Here is a 20084-nt window from a genome sequence, read left to right as displayed (position 1 = left end):
ATAGCAGGGTATTCTGCTGCTGCTGCTAAATCGCTTTGGTCGTGTCTGACTCTGTGCGACCCCATAGACGGCAGCCCACCAGGCTCCCCCGTCCCTGGGATTCTCCAGGCAAGAACACTGGAGTGGGTTGTCACTTCCTTCTCCAATGTGTGAAAGTGAAAAGCGAAAGTGCAGGCTCTGAGTCATGCTCGACTCTCAGCGACCTCATGGACTGCAGCCTACCAGGCTCCTCCGTCCATGGGATTTTCCAGGCAAGAGTACTCTAGTGGAGTGCCATTGCCTTCTCCGAGGGTATTCAAATTATAGTAAAAGTTGGGGATAAATTGTTCAGCATAAACAGTTCAGTTTATAGACTTTCTGGGACAAATTGCTTACATATTTTTAGTTTTAATTTTTAATACTTGAAGTGCACATCATTTTCATTCAGATTTTCCTGATTTATAAAATATTCAATTCTGGTTTTTAAATTATTTTTTGATAGCTTTATTAAAGTAAAATTTATGGTCATAAAATTCACCCATTCTAAGGTTGCAATTCAGTGATTCTTTAACACATTTTTTGACTAGGGGCTTTTTGCAGAAACTAATGCCTGTGGCTGGTGATTTGTTATGAAAGTGAATATTGAAATGTCTGTGGTCAATAACATTTGGGTAACAAAAGATATAGTAATACATCTCTGATCAATAATATGTTAATAGAGTTATAGAATCGTCACTGCAATTTGGTTTCACATTTCCATCACCCCAAGAAAGAATCCTTGTGCCCATTGCCAGTGATTCCCCATACCTAACCCAGATCCAGGCAACCATTAATTTGCTTTGTTTCTGTGGATTGGTGTGTTTTGGATATTTCACATAAATGGAATCATATAATTTGTGACCTTTTGTGTCTGGCTTCTTTCACTTAGCATAATTTTTTTAGCATAATGTTTTATGGTTCATCCATGTTGTATCATGTATCTATATTTCAATCCTTTTTTAATTGCTGAGTAATGTTCTGTTGTATGGATGTACCTTATTTTGTTTATTCATTCAGAATTGGTGGACATTTGAGTTGTTTTCATGTCTTTAGTGTTATGAATAATACTGCTGTGAACATTTGTAAGTAAGTTTTTGTGGGGACATTTATTTTAAGAAATTATTCACATATGTAGAAGTAATGGTTCTCTGTAATTCATGTATTCAAGTAATTCATGTATTTTTAATTTTGATTTTATTATGTGACAATATAGTGGAGAGGAGCCCTGTGCAGGGTTTTAGGAGTCTGGGTTTCATGTTATTACTCAACGTTCAATGTTATTACTCAAGGTTAGAACAGTGAATCTGTGTTTATAGATCTCAGTTTCCACTCTAGATTGAATCTTTTTATCCTTCCCAAAATTCATATGTTGGAGACTAACTGCCAGTGTGATAGTATTTGGGTAGGCCTGGAAAATCCCATGGACGGATGAGCCTGGTGGGCTGCAGTCCATGGGGTCGCTAAGAGTCGGACACAACTGAGCGACTTCACTTTTTAGAAGGTGATTAGTACACTTCTAAGAGAAACCCCAGGGAGCTCCCTTGCCCTCCTACCAAGTAAGGACGTAGAGAATGGCCCCGCAAGAACCAGGAAGGGGCCCTCATCAGACACTGGATCTGTCTGTGCCTTGATCTTGGACTTCTCAGACTCCAGAACCATGGGAGATAAATTCATTTATAAGCACCCCTTTATGGTATTTTTGTTTTAGCAGCCTGAATGAAACTGTGAAAAATAAATTTCTGTTGTTTACAAGCCATTCAGTCTATAATATTTCTATCATAACAGCCCGCATGTACTGAGACAGTTTCCTTATCAGTAAGGTGAAAAAGGTAAGTAGATGCCCTCTATGGTTGTAATCACTGGTTCTGAATCTATTAGTTTTTATCTAACCTTGGGCAGATTACTTAATTTCTCTGTGCCTCAGTCTCATCAGAAAAAATGGGGATATTAATGTAATTCTGGCTTCCCTGGTGGCTCAGACAGTAAAGAATCTACCTGCAATGCATATAATGATGTTGTTTTGAGGCGGAAATTATATTCTGGAAACTTGAAATAAATGCCAAGATGTGTTAAGCTACTTGTAATATGTTTGTTCCCGTTTTAGTGTGTTGGACCGAGAAGGCCTCAGTGGGAATGCTTTGGCTGTGGCCTCTGTAGAGAATCAGTGGTGGAAAGCCAAATAGCAGCTGGGGGAGGAAGGAAAACTGAGCTGTTAATAATCGAGGCCATTGGGTGCTTCCGTTGCCGAGTTTACTAAACGCTGCACATGCGTTAGCTCACCTAATCCTGGGTCTGAGAGTTAGAGTCAGTGACTGTGCCCACAGAAGAAAAGTTAAGGAATTGTCCAGGCCACCTAGCTAGTAAGTGGCTGCGTCCTACTCACACCCTTGCCCTAGGCCATGATGCTTAACACTGCACCAAACCACCTTTCTGGGAGAACACCTCCCCACCTCCCCGGGACAGAGTGCCAGGGCAGAAAGGTGTTCAGTTGGGGAGGACTTTGCTTGGGAAAGATTCCTAGTGTTGCTAGCAGGCCTTCTGAGGGCAAAGAGGTGCTCATGTTGCACATAGCTTTCCATATGTCTTGTATTACTTGGCTGCCTGTATAACTGTGATGTGACTGTTTAGTTACTGAACAAGTTAAGGGATTTGCAGTATGATCACTATTGTTTTTGTGTTTTTGGCTCAAAAATGCATTGTAACATACATTGTTGTGTGTGTTTTTTTTAATGGACTTCTTGTCTGATGTAAAACAACTTTCACGTGTTCCACTGGCTTCTTTCTACTTGGGTAATGCCATAATAATTTCCATTTTGTGAACAGTTTTCCATATCTTTAGTTAACTTATGTTTTTTAAACTTTTGTTTTGTACTATTATACATTTTTTACTTTTTTTCCAGTGTGCTGTTTGATGTACCAAATATTTTCATCATATAAACAAAAATTAGGAACCTAATGATACTTTTGTTCAGTCTGTTAGACGATTATACGTCTGAGTTAGATTTAAAAGCCTGAGATTATCTCAATGAAAGGTGTGTATGTCTTTGCAGAGTATAGAGTAGGAACACTTCTTTTTAGGATAAAGGTCAATAGAGAACAGATTTAATGATGACCCAGAGAAATGTTGAGATAGAGGATGGGATCTAGAAATACAGTCATGAGTTTGTTATCACGTGCTTCCCCTGATGAATGAGACAGACCTATTCCACAGCAAGTGAACTCAGTGGACACATCTATTGCCCTGGGGAAGGAAGTGGTCCAGGTTTCTTGGAGCTCAGTGCGATACTCAGATGCAAAAGCTGTTGCCTGAAGAGAGTTCACTTCAGAGAGCTCTCGTATCAGGTAAAGACTCTCTAGCCATGGGGTACTCTAGAGCTGGGGATGCCAGAAATGTCTTTACTGGAATTCCATCAGCCTCATTCACTTCTCTAAAGCGGTATTCCTTTTGGTGCCCCAGTTTTGGCGAGGAAGGATTTACTTATAAATTAACACAGATAGGAAAAGCCAAAAATTTGAAAAAGTCATACGATAAAGGACCTTCTGAAGCTGAACCTTCAAAAAATGCAGGTTTGTAGTTGCTAAGGACTTGGTAGGCTAGCTCAAGAGGTGAGGAGGTCCTTAAAGAACTGAGTTCCCTTGTGTCTGGCTCCTGAGGAGAAGGGGCAGCAAGGGTGATGTAGGGTACTGCTTGTATTGTTTTTGAAAAGGGTTTTGAAATGGCAGGCTATCATTAATATTAGCTTTAAATCTTTTGACATTTAAATACAGTGTAGGACTTTTCATGTCCCATTGGACCTTTACTGTAGAATTTTCTTGTTTTTCGAAGTAGGTTATGTTTTCATAGAAAACTTGGAACTTTCTCTGTTTGCTTCATCCCTTTCTTCTTTTCTCCCTCCCTCACGGAATAAACTAGGTCTTGACCCATCTGTAAAAATGGTGTCAAACGAGGATACTTCAGGTTTCCATTTTATTTAGAAGAATTACTGTTTTGGATAGATATGTATTGTTGTGAAAGTTAAGCATTTTATCATTTTCATTTGAAGTCTATCCCAAAAGCTTGGTTTTCTTTCAGAATTGTCAATGTTATTGTAAGCCCAGATTAATAATCATACATTGGCACCTACAGTAACAAATGACACGTTTTTAACTGTTGATCTGCTTTATTGATATATTTTTGTAAAGTTGAGTAATGTTTATTTCTGCCTAATTTTACATATGGATATGTAGGTGATGTGCCCAGCTAGGATTAATACTTAGTACCTCTGCGTGTGCTTATTTGTTTTCATCTAAGGTTGCTCTTGCTTTGTAACAATAGTTGAAAGTATTTGTAATCTGAATTCAAGGACAACTATAGCATGTCTTCCGGAAATAGAAAGCTAAGGGAGCGAGCGTGCATTCTGATTTTGCTCATTGCCATTATGTGTCTACATGATGTAGACTCATTAGAGATGATTTAGTTAGCCTTCGGCTATCCTAATGGGTTTTCACTGGTTGTTAAAAATGCTCTTCGAAGAATAACTAAATTTTCCAAATAAACTGGTTGATTTATACTCAGTGAAAGAGGAGTTCCAGTGCACCCATTCATATCATCAATTACAGTCTCTTATGAAGTGTAATTTGCCCAGTCTTGATTAAAAGGCCCGAAATTCTCTTTTCCTGCTGCTTAATACATCCTCTGCTGCCCTCTAATGGCTGCCCATTGGTAGAACCCATCGTGGTCCCCCTTACCATCATCATAGACCTGCCTTTCTCCAGCATCTGGTGATTATGCAGCTGCTGGATCCCTGGGAAACTGTCCCAGTAGAAGCTGGAAGGAGCTGCTTTGAAGGAGAATCAGCTCATGTGATCTGTGATCACACCACGGGGTGCTGACGGTCAGATAGTTGCGATGATGTTAGGACTCCTGGGCTATGTGTTTCACTTTACTGTTTGTCACATGTGTTTGTTCATTTGTTCACTGATTTATCCATTCATCAGTGAAATATATTATGAATACCAAGGACATCCAGAGCATCTTGCCTTGATTCAATCTAGTAGATGCTTACTGTAGATTTGTTAAATGAATGAATGAATGAATAAATAAATATGAAAATAAATAGGACAAGTCTGTCCTTTGGGGAGGCAAAATATCACTTTAACTACTTAGTTGCCCCAGCTTTCCTTTTTTGTTTTATATTTTTCAGAATTTCTCAGAATTCATCATCTCTAACTGTAGACGGGCTATTTTCAGATAGGATTTATTTTGCACCCAGGAATGAGAATTTACTTCAATGTTTCTTGCTTTTGGTTGGTGGCAACATGCAGTCATGGTTGCACATTTTTCTATATAGTCTCCTCTCCAAGGCATCTCACCTGCTATGAATTGGCTTTCTGTTTCTTTTTGAATAATAAATTGTGACTTAATTTATCCAGATTGTTTTAAATACCGTATATGAAATATGACATATTTGTGTTAAGCACTTTGTGAATTGTTGAATTTTCTGCTATTTTTTTAAGCCTGCTTCATTTGGCAAGTTTTTTTTTTAAAAAAACTTACTTTCCTTGCCACTTTCCATTAACTCATATCAGGTATATGCCTGTCATTGACTTCATTCCTTGTTCAAGAAATATTTCACTCAGATATGTTTAGGTTCAGTAAGTTTCTAGTGAAAAATCAGTGATCTGGATCTACCCACTGGAGAAAAGTATGAGCAGATACCCCATATTTAACACTTATTGTGGTGATAGCAGTGGACAGTGATATTTTGCAGGATTTTCTCTTATTTTGTTTTATGTTGTATTAGCTGTGAAGATGTCTTGTGGAATAACCTGAAGAATCTTTTTGGCCAACCCAATATGTTAACTATTTTATGAATTATATATAAGATAACTACAGATAGGCAGATTTGCCTTTTTTTTGTTTGTTTCTGATGACTGTGCTAAGGACTTGAAAAATCTTAAATGACTTCTGTAAAATTAAATTTAATTGGAACTAGTAGTACAGAAATCATGACTTTTCATTACCCACCTCTTTTATGATAACAATGAAAGAGATTGATGGAAAGGAGACTCTAGAAGGGAGGAAGATATAAAAAGTAAACATTACAGCTTTCATCTCGTTGTCTGCTTCACATTTTATTCATCAGTCTGATCTTGGCCTACACAACCAAAACCTACATTTCTCATTACTTTAGATTACTTTTTCATCACTTTCAAGATGTTATTTAAAGAAAAAGGCTATTGGATTAAACGAAAATCAATATTTTGCCATGCTGAGATGGTTTTGTGAAGTCATGGAAAGTTTAGATACTGCATCTCTGTCTCAGGAGAGTGATTAAATGTACTCTTGCTTCTGGATATTATGGTTTTCCAAGATAAATCTATCCCAGAGATTGAACCATCTCCCTTTTGTGCTTTAAGTATGTGGAGAACACAGTGGTGAAAAATTTGGCACTTGTTGGCATAAAATTGATAAGTTGACGTGCAAAACTCACATAACACAGATTTACTCAAAGGGTCACCTTCAGCTATTATTTCTTATGCCTTAAGAATTCCAGATATTCTTTTTTTCTTACTGATTAACTGTTATTAACTCATACTGATTAACTGTTATTTTTAAGATTTTTAAATTTATTTATGGCTGTGCTGGGTCTTCGTTGCTGCGTGTGGGGTTTCTCTAGTTGGGGTGAGAGGGGCCCATTCTCTAGTTGTTGCAGGCAGGCTTCCCAGTGCCGTGGTTTCTCTTGTTGCAGAAAATGGGCTTTAGGCATGTGGGCTCAGTAGTTGTGGCTCATGGGCTCTAGAGTGCTGGCTCCTGCGCTGTGGTACATGGGCTTAGTTGCCCCACGGCATATGGGATCTTCCTGGACCGTGGACTGAACCCGTGTCCCCTGCATTGACAGGCAGATTCTTTACCACTGAGCCGCCAGGGAGGCCTTGATTTGTTGGGCTTTATTGTGACAAGGCTTAAAACGTCAGTGTTCATTCAGAATAGATAACAGCAGGTTGGGTGGGGGGGAAGCCCACAAAGAGCAATCAGTGGCATTGAGTGATTGTATATATGACCTATCAAACTCTAAACTGCAGTTTTGCTACCTGTACTGGTCAAGTTTCTCCATTGACTAAAAGAGAAGTCTGCTCTGGGATCTTAAGCAGAAATGGATTTATTAGGAAAATAACTCAGAATTTATGAGGCTCAGAAAAGTAGGAATGACCCAAAGGCAGTTGAGAAGTTGTCTGTGCTTATACTATAGGAAAAGTCTGGTTAGGAAGCCAGTTCTGTTGATACTTCTATGATTAAGTTGCTCCTGTATCTTCATTACTCCCGCATGTTTGAAATTCCTTTGTGAGGGCATCCCACTGATGGCCTCTATCAGCAGTTCTCTTTTCTAGGTTTCAGGGTGTCTGTGAGTTCAAAATTATTTTTAAAATAATTTTTAGTACATCTTAATAGTGAGCTTTCACTGCATTACATTTGGACTGATGGTACAAAAGCTAGACTCCATCTTGTTCACTTGGCCAAATGTCACTGGATATTTTCAGGCCTGTTTTATTGGTAAGGTGATGATATGATATAAGAACAGTGTTACTGGAACCAGATTCCCAGGGTGTGAGTCCTAACATCTCCACTTACTAGGTTTGAGATGCTGGGCCACATTTAACTTCTCTCAACTCTAGTTTACTTTTCTGTAAAATGGGATTAATAATAGTACTTACCTTATGGAAATGTTGTGAGCAGTAATCAAGTTAATACAGGTAGATCAGTGTATGCCTTGTAATAATCACTTGCTAAATGTTAGCCTTCATAATCATTATTATCCAACGTTCACATCTGATCTTTGACAAGCTGGTCACGAGAGAAAGGAGCTTAGACATGAGCCTGAGCTGTCTGGTTCTTGTAGAGCTGAAGAAAAGACTCATCAGATCAAGATACTGATCTAGAAACATGAAGTGCTACTATTTTAGGATAAAAATGTAAAACATGAACTTTTCCCTCATTCTTCCTACTATTTGTATGTTAGCCTGGGCTGATGTAGAACAAAAATGAATGACCAAATTGCAAACAAATATTCAAGGATAAAACTTAAAGACAACATATCATGTTACTTTGACAACATGTTTTCTTTTGTAGGCAGGTGCCAATAGTAGTGATTTTTTTTTTTTAGTTGTATATGCAAAAGCTGTAAAATAATACACTTCTTTTAGGTAGTCATGCTTAAATAGTCATTATCTGACAAGCGTTAAGTTTACATTTCTTTCTCCAGATAATCTCGGATTTCTTTTCAAAAGACTACATTTTTTTCAGGGCAAGGCTGTAACTTGAGATTTTAGCTTTAGCTGAAAGCACAGAGCTTGAAATGGAATAGGTTTATAGCAAGTATTTGCTGAATAAGTAATGTTTTGGTTTTCCAGTACTTATAAAAGTTACACTTACACAATATTATAGTCTGTTAAGTGTGCAGTAACATGTCCAGAAAAACAAGGTGTGTATTTTAATTAAAAATATTTTATTGCTGAAAATGGCTAACCATCATCTGAGCCTTCAGCCAATTTAATCTTTTTGCAGCGATAACATCAAAGATCACTGATCACAGACCATCATTATAAATTAGTAATAGTGAGAAATAATAATAATGGTGAGAATACTTAGTAATAGTGAGAAACTTTGAAAAGTTGCAGGAATTGCGAAAATGTGACACAGCAATCAGGAAATAAGCAAATGCTTATGGAAAAATGGCATCAATAGACTTGCTTAATACAGGGTTACCACAAGCCTTCGATTTGTAAAAAAAAAAAAAATACAATAAAGTGAAGCATAATAAAAATGTATGCCTGTATATATTTCATAGAGTAATTATTGCTGTGCAGTTGACACTTAACTTTCTGTGTTTTCAGAGAGGAAAATTTACTGGAGGAAGTTTACTGGAGTAAAATGGAGGCCTCAGTAATACTACCCATTCTGAAGAAAAAACTAGCTTTCCTTTCAGGTATGTTTCTTCTTGAAATTGGAAGTGTTTGATGTACAAACTTGCTTAATCTTTTTTCTTTGATAATGCAGAAATCCATTTCCTTTTTCTAGGAAGGTTCTGTTTTAAAGGTATTTCTGAGATACCTTTTACTCAGAATGGATAGCAGTGCAAGCCAACTCTGTCACTTTTGGTGCTTGGCAGGCCAATTTTTATTCTGTTCTGTAATTTGATTAAAATGACCTCTATAAGGTAGATATCATGATGTCTCACTTCTCATATGAAAAATGAAATAATTATTACAGGCTGAGAATAATTGACTAGCCAACATCTAACTTACTGTTTCTGAAATACAGAATAATTCATTTTTGTGGTATCCTCTGTCCTAGCTTTTGTCTTCCATCTTTCTAGGAAGAAGAGTTACGAAATATAAGTTACATGATTTTCTCTCTTTACTACTTGAACTTGGTTTATACAGGCTTGAATTTACCTTCAGTTATTAACCCAAAGGCTGCATCAACAAAGAAGAGACAAAGAGAAGCTTTGAGATGTTTTACTAGTGTGAAAGCAGTGGTAACACTGGGTGTAGCAACTCTATAGAATTTTGGATCATTGAGTAAATTTGCCCATGCTGTAGAATAGATACTGTGGGCCCCCTGTTAAAGATGAGTTAAATTATTTTATTTTGTTTTTTTCTCTTACTCTCTTTAGGTTCTGTCAGAATTGTCTTGATATTGAGACTATTATGTCCTTTTTCAGTGTATATTGTATCTCTGTGATTGGCATGCTTTTTTAGTGTATGTTATAAAGGACAAAGATATTGAATTTCATTAGTAATATTGCTTCTCTAATATGTGTTTCTTTTTTAAAAAAATAAACTTCCTCCCTTATCAGTTGACACTTAGATGTTTTCTCTATTATTTTTTTTATGATATGAATGGTGTTGTAGGAAGCATTCTTAACAGTTTGTGAGTTTTGTGCAAGTTCAGCAGTATAAATTCCTCCAAGTGGAAGTGTTAAAGAGAATTTACATTGAAATTTGTGTTACATCTCGTCAGATTGCCCTTCAAGAATATTGTTTCAATTGTTATTTCTTTTCTCCCATCAGTGTATGAAAATAGACCCACAGACGTAAAAAATAGACCCACAGGTGTAAAAAACAAATTTGCAGTTACCAAAAGAGAAAGGGGAGGAATAGTTTGAAATTTGGAATTAAAAGGTACACACTACTATATATGAAATACATAAAAACAAACTCCTACTGTGTAGTCCAGTGAACTATATTCAATATTTTAAAATAACCTATAAGGGAAAATAATATGAAAGAGAAGAGATATATATGTGTATAACTAAATCACTTGGCTGTGTGTCTAAAACACTGTGTATCAACTATACTTAAATTAAAAAAAAATGCTTATTTGCCCATACTGTTGCAAAAAAGAAATCTTTATCAGTGATATTTTTGCATTCTTATTACACTTGTCTCTGCAGCATTTGACCTTGTTTACCATACCCAACTTGAAAGGATGTTCCTTCTTGGCATCTGCCTTCTTTTGCATTTACACTGGCGATTATTTTATTGTCCCTTACTGAAAGCTAAGGGCATAAGGTTAAATCTAGTGCTAAATGTTAGACCTGTCATCTGCAGGCAATTTCACAGTGGTTTAGAGTGCTATACTTAAGATATGAACCTTTTTGCAGATTTGCTTTAATGCAGGGATAAAGCTTAGCAGTTTTTGAGGAGCAGATGAAACTTTTCTGAACCCAGTCCCTTTTGACTTTCTCTACTGACTGTTAATTATTTCAGGCAGTAATATTCAAGCTTTTTGAATAACAGACAAAAACTTTTCAAACCAACAAAGTCCTTCAGGGAATACAGTTTGAAAACTATGGGTGCAGTTCTTTAAAAAAAAAAAAGAAAAGAAAAAAACTTGGATTCTAAACAAAAAACATTTGCAGTAAGGCACTATTGATTATTAAGTTAACCATTCGAAATTGCCATTTATTGAGATTAAACAAAGTGCTTGAATATCAGTAATTTATATGGTTAACCTGATAAAGGATCATTTATGGTTTGTACTTGGTAAATTGTATCCATGTTATTCATAGGTTGGAGAAGGAAATGGCAGCCCACTCCAGTATTCTTGCTGGAGAATTCCGTGGTCAGAGGAGCCTGGCAGACTACAGTCCATGGGGTCGCAAAGAGTCAGACATGTCTGAGCGACTAACACTACACTTTATTCATAGGAATCTTTTTTTTTTTTCATTTCACTTTGTTCAGTTTTTAGTGAAAGAGATCATATAAAATTGTTTCCTTTAGTATTTACTGGCTTTTACATTTCTAAAATTGCCATAAATGTCGGTTGGGTTAAAAGATGGACTTCAATGTGAAAACCAGTCATGTGGGAAGCTTTGAAAGAAGCTATGTGTATACAAAGTACTAGTAATATTTTCATGTTTATGGAAAATCAATGAGGACTTGAACGTCTGTGAAATACACATACACTCCACTTCCTGGCTTTCAGGCTTCTATATGAGGGCCCATACACTCTTCGTAGCTGGATAGCGCTTTCCCTTTATTGCCTCATGAACAGAGAATCCTATATGACCTTTGTGAGTTACCTGAGATCATTCCTTGTCACAGAATGCTCTTTTGGCTATAAATTCTATCCATTTTTCTTAAGTTTTTAACTTTTCTATGAACCATTATACATTTGTTATGGCTCTTATGTTCTCCAATTTCTAAATCCCTATTTATAATATTTTATATTTTGTACAGCACAGCCTAGAAAGCTGTCATATTTCATACTATTATTTCTTGTGACTTAAAGTTTTTCTTCCTAGATTGATTAGAAATTTATTTTGTTTTATTTGTAAATGCTTACTGTGCTGGGCACACAATAGGTGTTTGATGAATTGATTACAATCAGGAGCAGATTGAATGAGAGAAATTAAACGAAATGGTAATTGCTATGTTTAAGTGAAGACTTCCTGGGTGAATTTTTTTCCTCCTATCATTTTCTAAATTTTGTACAATTATACTGTACTACTATAAATATTTATAATATATAAAATAAACAGACATTATATTGGTTTTTACTTATATCTTAACCTTGAAATTGTTTTTGTAACTTTGAACTCAAGTATATATTATTCATTTAGTGCTCCAGTATCTCTTACATGTTAAATTTACGTCTTTTTTTCTTTAATAGGAGGAAAGGACAGACGAAGTGGCCTCATTCTGACAATTCCATTATGCCTAGAACAGACAAATATGGATGAGCTGAGTGTCACCTTAGACTACCTACTCAGCATTCCAAGGTGACTCCAAAGGCGTCCTTTCTTACATTTCAGGATGTTTTCATTTACTTACTAATGATTCCTGTCACTGTTAAGCTATAGTTTGTTGTCTTATTTGCTCTTATTATCAGTGAAATTATAGTCAAAACACGAGAATCAATAATATATAATGCCATAGCAGATGAAATAAACACATTTTATATTCCTGGGACACTGAATGATAACAGATTTCTAAAATGTATGTGCTGTCACTTTTTAAGGAATACAGAGATTGAGCATCTGTCTATATACCATGTAATTTGAGAAAACTTAGAAAAGTGAATCTTGTATTTAGGAAGCCATTTTGATATAATTGAGCCTCTGATGGCTCAGACAGTAAAGTGTCTGCCTGCAATGCGGGAGACCTGGGTTCGATCCCTGCATCAGGAAGATCCTCTGGAGAAGGATATGGCAACCTACTCCAGTATTCTTACCTGGAGAATCCCATGAACATGGGGTTGCAAAGAGTCAGACACGACTGAGTGACTTCACTTTCACTTTCTTTAGATATAACTATATAGATATAAATATATCTGTGTTTTTTAATATATTGGATGAAGGCTGTTTGGAGTTTAAAACATTTTTAAAAATGCGGAAATGTTTATATTTTAATCCAAAGAGGTTGGATTTTTAATTTTTATATTTCTTGGGTGAAGACAAACTTAACCCTTTGTATGTGCTCAAGCCTACCCATCACTACAACAGCAACAGACAAACCCCTCCCCAGCTTCCCTTCCCACACGTGATATTTGGGGGCTGAAGTTGGACTGCACATTAGACTCATCTGAAGATTTTTTTCAACATTTTTATGCCTGAGCATCCACCTCCAGAGAGTCTGATCCAGTTGTTCCTGGGAATCCTGCTTATCAGGAAAAAAATTCTTTTAAGGTTCCCAGACAATTCTTACATGCAGTCAGAGTTGCAAACCATTACAGTAACAAGGACAGATTTTTTTTATGTATGTTTGTAGAATGTAGAGGTGGTAAAAGGAACAAAGTTATCTCTTAAATAATGCTGGTAAGCTTCAGATGCATTTTAAACATTTTAGTCAGAGCAGACAATTCTTTATATCTTTTTCCTATACTTGAATTATTGACATAATAAATTATTTAATTTTAAACCACTTTGCAGAATACAAGGTTAAAATTGTGTTTTGGAACAGCTGACTTTAATCCCATCTGCTTCCAATATTGGTCTGTAATGTAATGATTCTATTGCTGAATGTTTTTTCAATATTAAGTGAACAGAGGTGTCCAGGTAAAATTTTTCAATTTTTTTTTTTGTTTTTGCTTTCTGGAAAGGAAAGTTATCAGACCTCACAATGGATTAGTACTAAATAACCTTGCTAATTCTCTGAGCTGCTGACTGCTAATTTGTATTATTCTTCATTAGATTGTGAACTGCTTTTTAGGTAAACAACACTGGTTAAACGTATAACTGGCAAATTATCAAAATAAATTCATGGTTTCGTAGGTGGTTAAAAGCGCTGAGGGAACTTAGAGACCATCTGAACCAACTGCCTTATTTTCCAGCTGAAGGAGCTGAGACTCAGAAGTTAGTTACTTGCCCAGGGTTACACAGTCAGTTAGCAGTAGAGCTGGGGTTAGAATCCGCAGTTCCTGACAGCAAGCCAGAGACCTTCATGCTTCAAATGAGTAGAGTACAGTGTAGTCACATCTTACCTGAGGTGAGGATAGAAGTATAGAATGTAATGCAAAAATGACTGATAGTCAAAACCACCCTTGAAAAATGCTTAAGGAAGAATTAGAAACTTAGATGAGCTATTATTTAGATGAGCATGCTAGGTTTTCTTCCAGCATTAGAACATGTCATGGAGACTAAGTTCCAGAAGACACAGTTGGCTTGTGGTTGGGTCTGTGATAAGAAAGTGCATGCTGGTATATACTAGGATCACACTCAGCCTCCCAGGATGCTCATACTATACGAGGCACTGGGTAACTGAGGCTAAGGGACCAGAGGTTTCACTCATGTCTCCTGTCTGTTCACTCTGGGTGTGCAAATAAGAAATATAGTAGAGGGCAAAATAGCCTACACTATTTAAACGTTCTCTTTCTTTGTTGTATAGGTATGGTGGCTCAGCGGTCAAGAATCCACCTGCCAGTGCAAGACACCCAGGTTTGATCCCTGGGTCGAGAAGATCCCCTGGAAAAGGAAATAGCAACCCATTCCAGTATTCTTGCCTGGGAAATCCCATAGACAGAGGAGCCTGGCGGCCTGCTGTTCATGGGGTCACATAGAGTCGGACATGACTTTGCAACTAAACAACAATACATATAATACTGTGCATGCTGAGGCCCTTTAGTTGTGTCCAACTCTTTGTGACCCTATAGATCGTAGCCTGTCAGGCTTCTCTGTCCATGTGATTCTCCAGTCAAGAATATTGGAGTGGGTTGCCCTGCCCTCCTCCAGGGCATCTTTCCGACCCAGGGATCAAACCCGTGTCTCTTAGTCTCTTGAATTGGCAGATGGGTCCTTTACCACTAGCTCTACCTGGGAAGCCCACATATAATACTATTGCAGTGTAGATTATGAATCAGTTTCTGCATACATACACATACCTACCTGCCAGCTAATAGAGAAAATACAAGTTGAAATAAGGTGAAAGAATTTAATTTAGCAAGACAAAATAGAGATCTGGATACTTTATTTTTGATAATTGTTCTGCTAAATTCTGACCTTCTCAAATATTTGCAAATGGCTCTGAATTTTTAGCCTTCTGCTTTTCTGGACCAATCTCCTATAACTTTGGCTTTTAAAAACATAGTTGACAACTTTAATCAGTACTTGCTATTTCATTAGTGAGTTCAAGTGTTTCCTGAAGAGTAATTTATTAGGTGTAATCCTAAAAAGTGGTTTTTCTCCTTCAGAATGCCTACTATTCAAAACTACTTTTAAATTGTGTTATGAGAAGTTTCAAATATACAGAAAAGTTGAAGGAACTGTGCAGTAAACATCATTACGCCCATCACTTAGAAGCCTGCACCCAGTGTTGTAATACTTTATCACATATCTATGTGTTTATCCATCCCTCTTTCCATCCCAGAACTGTTTTTAAGTTTACCCTATCAGATCAGGCTCAGCCTCAGTCTAGAAGGGTTTTCCTTTTTTTAGTATATCTGCTTTTTTTTTATATTTTATATTGATATTTTTATAAATATATGTATAACTTTATAGGTTTATATATTTTTTGAATTTTGATTTGATTTTTATTTATTTTTATTATTTATTTATTTATTTTTTACTTTACAATATTGTATTGGTTTTGCCATACATCAACATGAAATCTGCCATAGGTATACACGTGTTCCCAATCCTGAACCCCCCTCCCACCTCCCTCACCATATCATCCCTCTGGGTCATCACAGTGCACCAGCCCCAGGCATCCTGTATCCTGCATCGAACCTAGACTGGCGATTCATTTCTTATATGATATTATACATGTTTCAATGCCATTCTCCCAAATCATCCTGCTCTCTCCCTCTCCCACAGAGTCCAAAAGACTGTTCTATACATCTGTGTCTCTTTTGCTGTCTCGCATACAGGGTTATCATTACTGTCTTTCTAAATTCCATATATATGCATTAGTATACTGTATTGGTGTTTTTCTTTCTGGCTTACTTCACTCTGTATGATCGGCTCCAGTTTCATCCACCTCATTAGAACTGATTCAAATGTATTCTTTTTAATGGCTGAGTAATACTCCATTGTGTATAGGTATCACAGCTTTCTGATCCATTCATCTGCTGATGGACATCTAGGTTGCTTCCATGTCCTGGCTATTATAAACAGTGCTGTGATGAACATTGGGGTACACGTGTCTCTTTCAATTCTGGTTTCCTCGGTGTGTGTGCCCACCAGTGGGATTACTGGGTCATGCAATGGCAACCCACTCCAGTACTCTTGCCTGGAAAATCCCATGGATGGAGGAGCCTGGTAGGCTGCAGTTCACGGGGTCGTGAAGTTGGACACGACTGAGCGACTTCACTTTCACTTTTCACTTTCATGCATTGGAGAAGGAAATGGCAACTCACTCCAGTGTTCTTGCCTGGAGAATCCCAGGGATGGGGGAGCCTGGTGGGCTGCCGTCTATGGGGTCACACACAGTTGGACACGACTGAAGCAACTTAGCAGCAGCAGCAGCAGCAAGGCAGTTCTTACACTGTTGGTGGGAATGCAAACTAGTACAGCCACTATGGAGAACAGTGTGGAGATTCTTTAGAAAACTGGAAATAGAACTGCCTTATATCTGCATTTTTATGTATGTGACTTGCTTGTTTCTCCAAGGCCCTGCTGTTAAAGTTTAGCTCCTTTCAGTTGCTGATGTCTCCGGACAGCTTCAGCAATGCAACTAGCTAATGTGGCCTCTTCTTTATAGGAGATGTCCAAAAGGAGTCTGTCTTTGCAGTGAAAATGTTAGCATTTTGAATATTACTAAAAGTTATTTAAAAATGGAAAGGAACTATTCAGTTTCTTATCTATGAAAGTTAAAGTCACTCAGTTGTATCCAACTCCTTGTGACCCCATGGACTATACAGTCCATGGAATTCTCTAGGCCAGAATACTGGAGTGGGTAGCCTTTCCCTTCTCCAGGGGATCTTCCCAAGCCAAGGACTGAACCCAGGTTTCCTGCATTGCAGGTAGATTCTTTACCAGCTGAACCACAAGGGAATCCCTTCTTATCCATATTTTATGCTTATTTTAATGACCAGGGGCACGGTGTGATACCTACCTATTTCAAATGGGTAACCCAGCACCACTGAAAATGAGAACATCTCCTGATTCTTTGTCACACACAGTTTGGCTCTAAGCTTGTTTTTTTTTTTTGGTTCCAGACTTGATCAGAGGGGCCGAGAAGAAAGGAGAGGTTCAGGTTAATCGTTGACTTCCCAGGTGGCGCAGTGATAAAGAATCCACCTGCCAGTGTAGGAGACACAGGAGATGTGGATTGATCCTTGGGTTGGGAAGATGCCCTGGAGGAGGGCATGGCAACCTACTGTAGTGTTCTTGCCTGGAAAATTCCATGGATAGAGGAGCCTGTCAGGCTTCAGTCCACAGGCTTGCAAAGAGTTGAACACAACCTAGCGACTGAGCACAGTCATGACCTGAATGTAAGTTTATGTCCAGGTCTGTGTGAAGTTCAAGGCTAACCCTTACTGCCCCATTTTCTAGAAAGGATTTTTAATGAAAAATAATATAGACTGAAACCGTTGGACCAACCTGAGTACTAAGTTTTAGGAGAGGTAAATGGAGTTTTTCATTTGTTTTTCCAGCAATTGCTGTACATTTTAAAAATAAACAACATGGTCAGAAATTGAATCCATGATTCAGAAAGCATAGTCAAATTCAAGATTCCCTTATGGAGGTAAAGACAAGACAGATAAATTAGTTTGCAAATCTTTTGATTAAAAAAGTAAATACTGAGATTAGCGTTATCTTATTTCTTTTTATATTTCAGAATTTTACATCGGAAGCACGTTCACTTTCAAAGTATAAAATGAAATTTGTTTCAGTACTATTACACAAAGTATGATAATAGATATTGAGACTGCCTGCTTTTTAAAAGGGTTTCCCAGGTGACTTAGTGATAATCCACCTGGAATACAGGAGACCTGGGTTCAATCCCTGGCTGGGAAAGATCTCCTGGAGAAGGAAATGGCAACCCGCCCCAGTGTTCTTGCCTAGAAAATTCCATAGACAGAGGAGCCTGGAGGGCTACAGTCCATGGGGTCACAAAGAGTCGGACGTGACAAAGCCACTGAGCACGCGTGCACATGTTTTAGAAACGTGTGACAAAACATTATATCAGTGTTTCTCAGCCATTTTTTGTTATTGTTGTCTTTGTGAGGAGCCCTTTTAAACAGTTTTTCCTATTCACTTCTGCTTGATGTCATAGAGTTCACTGTTTAATCAGTTATTAGATTATAAAGTTACGTCTTCTTTATCCCCATGTCCACAATGCCAATAAAAATGATTTGGATACCTTAGGTGTTTCTTATACGGATACTGAAGGAACCAACCAGAATGAAGTCATGGAAACTACCCAAAATACATCATGAAAGGAGCTATAACAGCTGTGTAGTTCTTATTTAGAATAGTGAAATTATAATTTGAATCCTATATAGGTAGTTTCATAATTGCCAGAATTCTATGGGCTATATATTCTATGCATTCAGAATGAAAAAATATCTTTGGGCATTTTTATTCTGCAGACACTGTTCACCATGCTTTGTGAAGACAAAAAGACTTAACAGAATCTAAATTTATGAAAGAGTTAGAAGTCGAGGCTCACAACCTTTTCTGCTCATCCCTGCCTTCTCAGACTCCACTTATACTGCAGTGGCCCCTTACAGAGCACTTAGAGGATAATTTGAATATGTATACAACACTGATGGGTCATTGGTTTGTCTTAGACTTTAGAAAGCTCAGTATAGTCTGCGAGTGTGCCTTGGATGGCTCTCCTCTATTTCTCTTTTTTATGGGGCATGCTTCTAAGAAAGTTTGAGCCAATGCCTTCCTTTCCTCCTTAGCAAAAGCACTTCTGGCAAATGAAGTATAATTGTGTTGACCTACTGTAGTTAAGTGCTCTGGACATGCTTTATGCTGTTGATGAGTGCTTTTTCAAGATTAATTTCATTCATTCAATGACTATGTATTGAAAACTTACATTGTCCCATTTTAAAATGTGAGAGCTAAGTTAGTATTTCCTTTCTTTGCCATGAATTTTTAAATTTGTTGTCTTTTCTGTTCCCTTATGCTTAAGTTCACGTCGAGGGATGGCTTAGTTGTCAGGCTGGGCTAGTACAGCAGTATCCAGGCTAATTTCTCTATCTCCAGTCTCTCCCCCATTTATACACAAGAACAAAATTAATTTCGCCAAAACAACAGTTCTGTCATCCTTCTCAGTTTTCTAGACCTCCTCTTTCACACAGTGAACTTTAATGCAGTGATCTGTTTATTTTGTTGATACAAAGTGCAGACATTGTTCACCATGCTTTGTGAAGACAAAAAGACTATGTCTGTACTCTCGATGAAGGTCTTTCAGTCTTCTCAACTGCTTTGCCAAGACTTTGTGTGGTTTAACCCACTCTTTCAGTTCCTATTTCTTGAGTGCTTATTTATCATGCAAGACACTTTTATAGCACTTGCATTAACTCAGTCTTCAAAGTAATGATACTATCTCTATTTCGTGCATGAAAAAATTGAGGGCAGAGAAATTAAGAAATTTTCCCAAATTGATGAGGTTCCTTTGTTTATATTCCTCTTGCTCTGTTTCCTTTTATGTTAATTTTCCTTAGCTGCTTATATAGGTATTTCCCAGAATCTGCCAGCATTACTTCAGACTTACAGCACTTGCCGTTTCTGACTCTTTAGGCATTCAATCATAATGTGTTCAGTGATAATTCTTGAAATTTTCCATTTATTTGTCTTATATTTTAAAAAATTTCAAAGATGTATGTTGCTTCCCTTGTAACATTAAAAAGGTAATGTCAGTGAACAGAGATTGGACACTAATTAAAATATCTTGCTCCCCACCTTTTCATCTTTCTAAATGATCTTAAGCTTCTTAATGGGAGAAACTGTCTCATGTATTTTTTCATAGCCCTGTGCAGTACCTCATACTTAGTGATCCATAGCCAGTGGATATGGGTTTCTGCTCTTATCTGACTACTTCACTTTCTTCAGAGCTCTGTGTACTCAGGCTGACTGAGCATTCTCACAGCATCTTACGTTTTGTTGGAAAAATCAAACATGTAGAAGTTG

General features: G+C 37.3%; 1 protein-coding gene across 1 annotated transcript in view; it reads left to right on the top strand.

The window, feature by feature from the left end:
* Positions 1-7571: 7571 nt before the first annotated feature.
* SESTD1 (SEC14 and spectrin domain containing 1) overlaps positions 7572-20084 on the top strand; it is a 99145-nt gene continuing 86632 nt past the window's right edge. The window contains exons 1-2 of the mRNA XM_040227727.1: positions 7572-8984; positions 12176-12284. Of these exons, the coding sequence (XP_040083661.1) occupies positions 8930-8984; positions 12176-12284 (164 nt within the window). The 5' untranslated portion in view covers positions 7572-8929. The remainder of the gene's footprint in view (positions 8985-12175; positions 12285-20084) is intronic.

This window comes from Oryx dammah, unplaced genomic scaffold (assembly GCF_014754425.2).
Source record: "Oryx dammah isolate SB20612 unplaced genomic scaffold, SCBI_Odam_1.1 HiC_scaffold_27, whole genome shotgun sequence".
In the NCBI taxonomy this organism is placed as follows: Eukaryota; Metazoa; Chordata; class Mammalia; order Artiodactyla; family Bovidae; genus Oryx; species Oryx dammah.
The sequence above is the reverse complement of the archived record's forward strand: the minus strand, read 5'-3'. Positions and strand labels throughout refer to the sequence as shown.